Genomic DNA, 12,065 nt, shown 5'->3' on the forward strand with positions numbered 1-12,065 from the left:
ATCAAAGTTGCTGGTGAACGCAGCAGGCCAGGCAGCATCTCTAGGAGACCTGAAATGTCGACTGTACCTCTTCCTAGAGATGCTGCCTGGCCTGCTGCGTTCACCAGCAACTTTGATGTGTGTTGCTTCAGTATCCTTCTCTAGTTTGCCCTCATAGCTTTTTTAGTTGCCGTTTGTTGGATTTTAAAAACTTCCCCATCATCCAACTTGACCTGTTAGGATGTGGAAGACACTGGTAGAAGATTGCTGGGAGTTAGTGTGATGAACTGGGAGTGGAATAGGCATGGAATGTGATCTAATGCTGTAAACCCATGGAACAGTAGCACAGAGGCATGTGTCATGGCAGTGCAGTGGAACAGCGGCACAGCTAGTGGAGCTTTTGCCTCATGGCTCCAAACAGCCGCGTTAAATCCTGACCTTAGGCATACTTCCTCTGGTTGCTCTAGTTTCTTTCAACATTCCAAACATATGAAGATTTTTAGGTAAACACAAGAGATTCTGCAGATGCTGGAAATCCAGAGCAATACGCTCACAAAATGCTGGAGGGACTGAGGGCCCCAAAACGTCTACACGGTGAGGCAGGCATAAAGGGATCTGTTTTTGCACGGACCAGACCCTCATACCACAGGGTGACCTGCTACAGCTGCCCAGGGAAAGAGAGGCCAGAACCAGTGTTGGAGAGAGCTGGAATTTGTGCTCGGCTGGGGGCTGCTCCTGCCGACCAATTTCACTCAATGGAAGACGAAATTGTATTTATCTCTGGCTGCACTGGAGTATGATGTGGGCCAGGAATCTAAATTCATTTATTTTGCTTTCTGGGTTTTTTTGACTGTATGTTTTCCTGCTGTTGTAATAATTTGTGCTGTATGTGGTGTGCTGTTGGTTCTATGTTTTACACCTTGTTCCTGGACAAACTCTGTTTAGTTTGGCTGTATTCAATGTATGGTTGAATGATAATTAAATTTGTTTATTCCCCTCCATAGATACTGCTAACTTGCTGAGTTCCTCCAGCATTTTGTATGAAGTTGCGAGGTTATTTGGCCATTGAACAATCAGCCAAGGGTGTAGATGCGAGGTAGGGTGTGGAAAAAAGTAAAGGAACAAAGTGGGATCGGTGTAAATGGTTGGTGGGTAGGAGGGTTGTTTCCACGCTGTATGACTCTATGACAAAGCTTTGCACATTTAATAACATCGACCTCCTCAAAGCCACTGGTGGTGGGTCACACTAAACTCATTGACACCATCCATTGGTCAGGGTTGAACATCGATGTTGTGTCTTGGCTCTCATACGCCAGCCAGGACTGTACGATATGGAGAGCAACTGTTGCCGTGTAGCAGGCTCCCCCTGTTCACGCAGCTGTTCAATCCAAAGGAACGGCAGAGATTGATACAGTTTGGTCCCAGCGGCATCACAGGAGTTGCCAGTCAGTGTTGAACTCAGTGTAGGGCTGCCTTACGGATTCCTGTTCTGGATTTACTTCTGAAGCCTTCCTCATGTGTGGGTATAACCACAAAGTGGCAGAGTTTTCCTTCTCCTAGATGAGCTGCCGACCACGGCTGACGAGCCCCGTCTGCCCGAAGCGATGGTTCCAGGCATTGTCCTTTCTCCTGTCAGTAGAAATTGTTCTGGCATGCTTCGTAGCTAAGCTACACATGAAGGCCAGGAGCTGGACTTTGTTGTCAGAAGGGAATTTGAGACACAAACCATCGGGAGCTTATCTCCACTACACCACCCCCCACCCCCACCCTCGGCTATGACAAGCTTAAGGAACCACAAATAAACTACACTACAAAGTATTGGTAATCTCTGTACAATCGCAACTTGTGTTGGCGAAAGGCAAGTGTGATTACCGCAATTATGTAACAGACCAGTGTATTGAAGAATGAGGAGATGGACTATGGAGTGTAGCAGTGGCTGTCTTCGTCCCTGATACAAGGTGCTAAACTCCTGATACAAGGCGCTATACTCCCAACACTGCCATCATGCAGGAAAATAATTGGATTCATGCCAATAGGCGGGGTTACCTGCACAGAATACATGATGATCTTGAAGCAATGTATCGCAAACAGCTTTGGCTCCCACAGTGAATGATTGTCGAGGTGCCTGAGGAAAAGATCACAAGAGATTCAGTTATAATGACCCCTCCTACCATGAATCACACAAGGTGCCTTAGAACATAGAGCGCAGAACAGAACAGTACAGGAACACAATGTTGTGTCAATCCAATTACATTAAAAATCCAATGACCAACTAACCTAATCCTTCCTGCTTACACAATGTCCAAATCCTTCCATTTTCCTCACATTCACGTGTCAGTCGAAATACCCCATAAAAGTTTCTGCCTTCTGTGGTAGGGATGCAGATCTCCCTTTTCGTTCTTTCTTCAATTACCAACAGATTGTGGAAAACAATATCTCATTCGAGATTTCAAATATACTCTTGGCCTGAATTCCCATTTCTGCAATTGCCCCTAGCCATGCAGTTCCTGGCTCTCTTGTCCCCGAATTACACTGTTCCAGCACTAGAGTCATACAACACAAAAACAGGCCCTTCAGCCTATCAAATCCATTCCAAAATACTTAAACTCCCTATTCCCATTGATCTACACTCTCCATACCCCTACCATCCTTGTACCTATCCAAACTTCTCATAACGTTGAAATCGAGCTTGTATGCACAACTTGTGCTAGCAGCTCGTCCCACACTCTTATGACCATCTGCATGAACAACATTAGCTATCCTTCAATCCTCCAATACCACACCTGTTACTTAGGATGATTTAAATATCTCTGCTCAAACCTTGGGGATTTATTCACCTTAATTTGGCTCAAGACAGCAAACACTTTCTCCTGTATAGTCTGCATAGGGTCCATGACCTCGCTGCTCTTTGCCTCACTTCTGTAGACTCTGTCTCCATCTCCCAAGCAGATACAGATGCAGAGAATTCATTTAAGATCTCCCCCATATCATTTGGCTCCATGCATGGATTACCAATCTGATCTTCCAGAGGACTAATTTTTTCCCTTGCAATCTTTTTGCTCTTAACATACCTATAGAATCTCTTAGAATCTGTTGTCAGTTATGGCAACATCATGCCTTCCTTTAACCCTCCTAATTTCTTTCTTCAGTGTTCTCTTGCATTTCATATACTCCATAAGCACCTTGTTTGTTCCTACCTGCTTAAACCTGTGATGCATATTCTCTTTTTTCTTATCCAGGCCTTCAATATCTCTTGAAAACCAAAGTTCCCTAACAGGCATTTAGAAGCTTTGTACTCTCAAAATTTCACATTTGAATGCAGAAAACAGCCTGTCCCAATCTATACTTCCCAGATCCTTTCTGACACCAATCAAAATTGTCCCTTCTTCAATTTTGAATCTCAACCCATGGACCAGTCCTATCTTTTCTCATATGTACTTAAAAACTAATTGTATTGTTACCACTAGATGCAAAGTGTTCCCCTACACAAAATGGTATCCATTCCATCAGCTGCTAATGCCAGGCTCCCTCCTCCTCTATCACACTTTAATCATCATACTCTTACAGTCCTGATATTCTGTAATGGGGTTTGGGATCACTTTAGCATTTCTTTTTACTCTATAGACCTTGCACCATTCTGTGGTTCTGCACTCATTCATTTATCATTGTATTTATTATTACCATATATATTGTTCGCCCTACTTGCCTCCCCAGCACAGAGAACATTTTCAAACGGTGATATCTCAAGATGGCTGCAAAAAACAATCATGAAGCAACATGTTTTTTGCCTTGTTCCTGTCTTCTGAAAAAACATCAAAATCCATCCTAGATTTCCTCAAATCCTTGCATCAATTACATGAAACAATCCCAGATTTAATCAATAATTTTGGACACATAACATACAACACAGGAATAGTGTTGTGCTGATCTAATTATACAGCTAGTCAAAAGGACAACCTAACTAATTCCCTCTGGTTACACAACGTCCATATCATCCATTTCCCTCACATTCATGTACCTATCTAAATGTCTCTTAAAAGTTTCTAATGTATAATGTATACCGTTTAGGCCTCCCATTCTGCATACCTCAATTTAATCTTCTCTACGTGCCTGCAACCCACCGTCTTCTCTCTTCCAAAGAAACCAACACTAGTCTGGATAGTGTGTCCTCCTGACCAGTAATGTTCCTCCATTAATCTGATCTACACCCTGTCTAGTGCCACCATCTTCACACCATCAGTGGAGACGGGTGGTTGTGGTTCTAAGGGAGTGTAAGCAAGCTGTTCCAGCAAACTCTTGGTTTTGGACTTTCCACCACCTAGACATTCTACATAGTCCACTGCGAGGTCCTTGCAAACTCTGGAAATGGCTGAGACTGATGGAGCATTCTCACTCGGAAAGTTCTGCAGCCACTCACTGACATCATTGGTCTGCAGACTGGGAAGGCTACATTATCGAGGAGGCTATGTAGCATCTATGCCAGGACCACCAGAATTACAAACAGTTACTCTCCCTAAGCAGTAAGGCTAATCAATGCCTCCACCCACTAACTCACCCCTCCACACCACAACCACCATGACTAACTCACCCCTCCACACCCCAACCACCATGACTAACCCACCTCTTCACACCCCAACCACCATGACTAACTCACCCTTCCACACCCCAACCACCATAACTAACTCACCTCTTCACACCCCAACCACCATGACTTTATCATTTCCTGTCAGAGTCAGACCTGTGCCTTGCATGATTTTAGGGACATTTAATCTCTGTATCTATTTAGATTTATTTTGTATTTTCATTATTGTGTTCTTTATCTTTTTGTGTTGTTTATTATGCTGCATCGAAATTGGAATAACAATTTATTCACGTACCCTGTGACGGGGATAAAAAAACCCAGCAGAAATAGAAACCACTTTGGAGTCTCATACATTGACATTGATCCTGGATTTGACTTCGAGAAAAGGTGGGGTTCTTTTGCCTGTTGTTATCATTTGACTTGAGTTAATAAAGATCGTCCTTTTCTGATGCCTGGGTATATGGATTTTGTTGGCGGTGTGATGTCTGTTTTTTATGGAAGCCTGTATGGCGCATAGCCTCGGGTTTGAGCTCCAAATGGGTTTTTTTTTTGCCTTTTTTTTAGTTATTAGGGGTTTTTCCCTCTTTTAGTTAGTAGGGGTTCTTTTTTACTTTCTTTCTTTTTCCATAAAAAAAACTTTAACACTTTGTTTTTTGATTATTATTGATATACTGTTCAGTCTGGTTGGTAGTTTAACTCTTATTCTACATATGGATATGTTGTCTCGATTATTTTGACGTATTTTTCTCTGTTGTTGATTTTCAATAATAATTAATAAAAAGATTAAAAAAAAAGAAATTGGGATAACAATTATATTTTCCTCTTTGAGACCTGTGTGCTGATAATGACGTTAAACAACCGTGAATCTTGAATCCTGAATATCTGAGACCGAGGAACCGCCCATCACTCTGCCATCCCCATCATGAGCACCTGCCCCAGCTTCTCAGACCCCTTCAGACAGCAATGTCTCAAGAAGGCTGTATCCAGCTTTAGAGATCCCATTGCCCACACAGCCCATTTCTCATTGCTACCATAAGGAAGGAGGTACAAGAGCCTGAAGTTACACACTCAGATTCTTCTGCTCCACCATCAGATTTCTGAACAGACGAGGAAACCATGAAGACTATCTCACTGATTTTTCCTCTGCTTTTGCACTACTTATTTAAGTTTATACACACACACATAAATATCCTTACAATAATTTGTAGATTTTAATTATAATTTTATAGATTTATCGATCAATAGAGTGCAATGAACTGCTGCCACAAAACAACAAGTTTCATGCTATACACCGGTGATGTTAAACCTGATACTGGTTCTGGTTCATTCTGCTATCATCATGGATACAAGGAATTTCATTACACCCTGCTGTGAATGACAATAATCTGACCTGACATGGGCTGAGCTGATGTCTCTTGTCTGGTACATTAGGATGTGCTCAAGGGGCTGCGTGAATGAAGTTTGCTGCTTTTGACGTTTTTGTTGATCCTGAATTCTGATTTACAGACGGGCCATGTCAGCAGAGTAAATGGGCGCCATCATTGACAATCAACACCATTCTGTCTATTGTGATAGAGAAGGAGGCTTTACACTAATCCTACTTTGGTCTGTAGCCCTGAGTTACAAGACATCATGTACTTATTGAGTTACAGATTCACTGAGAAGGTTTCAGACTCCAGGATCATTTCAGGCTAACTTCCAAAACACCACGACACTGACTGAAAATATATGTTGGATCTGGCTGTTTAACTGTCCAGTTCTTTACAGTTTAATAATTAATTATCTGCTTGCATTTTAAGTAGCCTTTATACGCATGACAGTTGGCTGGTGGCGTAGTGGCATTAGCGCTGGACTTTGGGGGGGGGGGGAAGGTCCCGAGTTCGAATCCAGTGGGCTCCTGTGCACACTTTCCATCCGTGCTGGGTTGAGCGTTGAGCTAGCAACTCGACCTCATAAAAAAGAAATTGCCTGCTACAGAAACATGAACAGCAAAAAGTTGATAACCTATGCTCTCTTGTGAGTTTAAAGGCAATTTTTCATTTTCTCTTTTTTATACGCATAACAGGCTATTATGCCTCAGGTGGCTATACAAAGCATTATTCTGAAAGATTTGTTCTGCTTTAAGTGAAGAATTTTCTCAGTGATTAATTTTTACTACAGTATTGAAGAAGTATTTTCTAATTGTTTTTTTATTATCTCCAGATTTGAGTGCTATTTTTCCCATCTCTGGGTATAAAAGTAGCTGCTCTATGCTTGCTGCCATCATTACTTTGTCTCTTCTTCAAGTAGCTGACCACCATCCCTGTTTGTTTCAACTTCCTTTTCTTCCATGAGATCATAAGATAGAGGAGCAGAATTAGACCATTTGTCCCATCGAGTCTCTTCTGTCATCTCATCACAGCTGATCCATTTTGCCTTTCAGCCCCAATCTCCTGACTTCCCTCTCCTGTACCCCTTCATGCCCTGACCAATCAAGAATCCATCAACCTCAGGGTTAAGTAAATGGAAAGACTTGGCATCCACAGCTACTTGTGGCAACAGATCCCACAGATTCACCACCCTCTGGCTAAAGAAATTCCACCCCATCTCCATTCTAAAAGCAGGCCCTTCTATACTGAGGCTGTGTCCTCTGAACTTAAACACTTCCACCACAGGAAATATCCTCTCCATGTCCACTCTATCAAGTCCTTTCATAATTCCGTAAGTTTCATTTTTCTGAATTCCAAGGAATACTAGGCCTAAAACTATCAAATGTTCTTCGTATGACAAGCCATTCAAATCTGAAATCATTTTTGTGTCACACACAGGTGTAAATCTGCAGATGCTGGAAATCTAAGTAGCACACACAAAATGCTGGACAAACAATGGAAAAATGTACAGTTGACGTTTTGGGCCTAGACCCTTCTGCAGGTCTGTCTCCTTTGAACCCTCTTGCACATCCTTTCCAAGATAAGGAGCACAGAACTGCTTGTAATACTCCAAGTGAAGCCTCACCAGTGCTTTATAAAGTCTCAACATTACATCCTTGCTTTTATATTCTCGTCCTCTTGAAATGAATGCTAACATTGCATTTGTCTTCTTCACCACTGACTCAAACAGCAAATTAGCCTTTAGGGAATCCTGCACAAGCCCTCCCAAGTCCTTTTGCATCTCAGTTTCAATATTTTCTCTCTATGTAGAAAATAGTCAACCATTTCACTTCTTCTACCAAAGTGCATGACCATTCATTTCCCAACATTGTATTCCAAGAGTTCTATCAGCTTTGAGTAAAATGATTATGAAGCAACAGGTTTTATGCCTCGTTCCTGACTTCTGAAGAAACCTTGGATTTAAACACCAAAATCTATGATATATTTCCTCAAATCCTCACACCTATTACCTGAGACCCACGTCCCCATGTTATCAGTAAATTTATACACAGAACATTGTACAACACAGGAACAGGCCTTCCATTCCACAATGTGTTGCTGATCCAAATAACGCTACACTAAGATAAGGAATGCCTACTGTTCCTTACCCAGACTGTGTTTTAGTAAATTGCATCCCTTGCTGTCCTCCCACCCACCTCCCCCACCAATCTGCATTGAGACAGAGTCTGAAAAACAAGGCTCCAGATATTAGGACAACCAAGAGGTGTTCACGAGAAGCAGAGGAACAATTACTGGGTTGCTTTGAGCTAGTGGACTGGGCCGTGACACCACCAAATCATTCAGAGTCTTCCCCAATCAGAAGCCCTGGATGAACCATGAGATCGAAATTTGCTGAGAGCCAGATCAGAGGCATTCAAATCTGGAAACCAAGAGTGCTACAAGAGGTGCATCTCATTGGCGAGGTGGAGGTTTTGTCCAATCGGGAATCAATGAGGGATGCTTTACAGCTGTGGCAGGGTTTGAATTCTGTAACCCTTAACAATGTTAAATCAAGTGACATAGGGACAGCAGGGCTTTGCTCTCAGATGAGCTCAATGCCTTCTGTGTTTACTTTGACCATCAGAATATGGATGAACATCGTGAACCTCAACATCTTCTGATGATCCTTTGATATCAGTATCTGAAACTGACGTGTGGCTGCCTTCAGACCATGGAAGGTATCCAGACCGGACAGGGTACCTGGCCACGTACTAAAGACCTGTGCTGACCAACAGGCTGGTGTGTTCACTGAGATCTTTAACCTCTCCCTTCAGCAATACATGGTACACAACTTGCTTCATGCAGGTGTCTATTATACCGGTGCCCAAGAGATCCTAGCCTACCGGAGCCCAAGAGATCCTAGCCTACCGGAGCAGCAGGTCTACAGCAGATGCCATCTCATTGGCTCTTCACTTTTTCCTGGAACATCTGAACAGCAAAGTTGTGCACATCAGGATGCTCTTTTCCGAATACAGCTCAGCACTTAAGACCATAAGACACAAGAGCAGAATTAGGCCATTCAGCCCATCCAGTCTGTTCTGCCATTCCATCATGGTTGATCCCAGATCCCACTCAACCCCATACACCTGTCTTCTTGCCATATCCTTTAATGCCCTGACCGATCAGGAAACATTTAATTTCTGCTTTAAATATACCTAGGGACTTGGCCTGCACCGCGGTCTGTGGCAGAGCATTCCACAGATTCAGCACTCTCTGGCTTAAAAAATTCCTCCTTACCTCTGTACTAAAGGGTTGCCCCTCAATTCTGAGGCTATGCCCTCTAGTTCTGGATACCCCCACCATAGGAAAAATCCTCTCCACATCTACCCTATCTTGCCCTTTCAACATTCTGTAGGTTTCAATGAGATCCCCATGCATTCTTCTAAATTGCAGTGAGTACAGGCCCAAAATGGCCAAATGCTACTCATACGTTAACCCCTTCATTCCCAGAATCAGCCTCATGAACCTCCTCTGGAATTTCTCCAATGACAACACATCCTTTTTGAGATATCCCCTCAAAACTAATCAATAAGCTCCAAGACCTTGGCTTCAATACCTCCTTGTGTAATTATATTCTAGGTTTCCTCTCTTGCAGAACCCTGTCAGTTCGGATTGGCAAAAGCATCTCTTCCATGATCAAGCAAGTTGGTCCAGCAAACTCCTGCCTTTGGACTTTCCACCTAGACGTTCTACGTATTCCATCGCCAGTTCCCTGCAAACTCTGGAAATGGCTGAGACTGATGGAGCATTCTCACTCAGAAAGTTCTGCAGCCACTCACTAACATCTTTGGTCTGCAGACTGGAGAGGCAACATTAGAGACGAGGATATGTAGCATCCATGCCAGAACCACCAGACTCACAAACAGTTACTTTCCCCAAGCAGTAAGGCTGATTAACACCTCCACCCCTCCACATCCACAACCACCACGACAGAGTCACTCCTGTGCCTAGGGTCATTTTATGGACATTCAATCCATGTATCTATTTATATTTATTTTGTATTTTTTATTATTGTGTTCTTTATCTTATTGTGTTTTTTTGTGCAACATCGAAATTCTAGTAACAATTATATTGTTCTCCTTTACACTTGTGCACTAGAAAGGACATTAAACAATCTTGAGTTTTGAATTCTGAATACCTGAGGCAGAGGAATTTCTCATTTTCCTTAATGATGTCCATCACTCAGCCAGCACCATCATGGACATGAGCAACCCCCAACCCCCAGCCCCCCCAGCATCCAGGACCCCTTCAAACAGCAAGACCTCAAGACCGCTGCACCCAGCATTAAAGATCCCATCACCCAGGACATGCCCTCTTCTCACTGCTACCAACAAGGAGGAGGTACAGGAGGCATTTATATCAATGTGGTTCTCTAAGGGACGATTTGCCTGGCCTGATGAACACGTACATTAAAACAGGCTTGATGGCATTCTTGATGTTACCATAGGCAGCTCTGCCCAGCAGCTCCCGGAGACAGCCTTCTGCCAATGCTGCTGGACTGTCCTTCTCCTTCTCAGTTGCCTGCAGTGGCGATGGAGATCGACTGAAAAAACGTAGTTAGCAGAATCAGTACAGCTGAAGTTTTAAACACAAGGACTGAAATGTTAAACTTTCCATTGGACAGGATGACGAGGCCAAGGAATGGATGAGTAACTCACCTTCAGAGTGAGGGAGGATGTAAAAGAGGAGGCTTCATTGTGACATTCATGGAAGACATACATCAGGAGCAGATTATGCCACTTGCCTCATCGAGTCCGCTCCGCCATTCCATCATGGCTGATTTGTTATCCCTCTTTCTTCCTTCCCATAACCTTTGATGCCCTGACTAACCAAGAACCGATCAACCTCCACTTCAAATGTACTCAATGTGTTGGCCTCCACAGCTGTCTCACAGATACATCATGCTCTGGCAAAATAAATGGAGTTCCCTCAATTCTGAGTCTGTGCCCTCTGGTCACAGATTCTCCTACTGTAGGAAACATCCTCTCTGTCTGGACCTTTCAATATTTGACAGGTTTTAGAAACATAGAAAATAGGTGCAGGAGTAGGCCATTCGGCCCTTCGAGCCTGCACCGCCATTCAGTATGATCATGGCTGATCATCCAACTCAGAACCCTGTACCAGCCTTCCCTCCATACCCTCTGATCCCTTTAGCCACAAGGGCCATATCTAACTCCCTCTTAAATATAGCCAATGAACTGGCCTCAACTGTTTCCTGTGGCAGAGAATTCCACAGATTCACCACTCTCTGTGTGAAGAAGTTTTTCCTCATCTCGGTCCTAAAAGGCTTCCCCTTTATCCTCAAACTGTGACCCCTCGTTCTGGACTTCCCCAACATCGGGAACAATCTTCCTGCATCTAGCCTGTCCATTCCCTTTAGGATTTTATACGTTTCTATCAGATCCCCCCTCAATCTTCTAAATTCCAACGAGTATAAGCCTAGTTCATCCAGTCTTTCATCATATGAAAGTCCTGCCATCCCAGGAATCAATCTGGTGAACCTTCTATGTACTTCCTCTATAGCAAGGATGTCTTTCCTCAGATTAGGGGACCAAAACTACACACAATACTCCAGGTGTGGTCTCACCAGGGCCTTGTACAACTGCAGTAGTACCTCCCTGCTCCTGTACTTGAATCCTCTTGCTATAAATGCCAGCATACCATTCACCTTTTTCACCACCTGCTGTACCTGCATGCCCACTTTCAATGACTGGTGTATAATGACACCCAGGTCTCGTTGCACCTCCCCTTTTCCCAATCGGCCACCATTCAGATAATAATCTGTTTTCCTGTTTTTGTCACCAAAGTGGATAACTTCACATTTATCCACATTAAATTGCATCTGCCATGAATTTGCCCACTCACCTAACCTATCCAAGTCACCCTGCATCCTCCTCACAGCTAACACTGCCGCCCAGCTTCGTGTCATCCGCAAACTTGGAGATGCTGCATTTAATTCCCTCATCCAAGTCATTAATATATATTGTAAACAACTGGGGTCCCAGCACTGAGCCTTGCGGTACCCCACTAGTCACAGCCTGCCATTCTGAAAAGGCCCCGTTTATTCCCACTCTTTGCTTCCTGTCTGCCAACCA

The 12,065-nt window shown here is 43.5% G+C and overlaps 1 protein-coding gene across 3 annotated transcripts in view; it reads right to left on the bottom strand.

Moving 5' to 3' along the window:
• The window catches only part of LOC140202111 (protein EFR3 homolog B-like), a 280,457-nt gene that overhangs the window by 145,641 nt on the left and 122,751 nt on the right, over positions 1-12,065 (bottom strand). For all 3 annotated transcript variants that reach the window (XM_072266969.1, XM_072266968.1, XM_072266970.1), the window contains exons 7-8: positions 10,379-10,513; positions 2,026-2,104 (exon numbers count right to left, since the gene is read on the bottom strand). In XM_072266969.1, the coding sequence (XP_072123070.1) occupies positions 2,026-2,104; positions 10,379-10,513 (214 nt within the window). The remainder of the gene's footprint in view (positions 1-2,025; positions 2,105-10,378; positions 10,514-12,065) is intronic.

This window comes from Mobula birostris, chromosome 8, assembly GCF_030028105.1.
Source record: "Mobula birostris isolate sMobBir1 chromosome 8, sMobBir1.hap1, whole genome shotgun sequence".
Taxonomy (NCBI): domain Eukaryota; kingdom Metazoa; phylum Chordata; class Chondrichthyes; order Myliobatiformes; family Myliobatidae; genus Mobula; species Mobula birostris.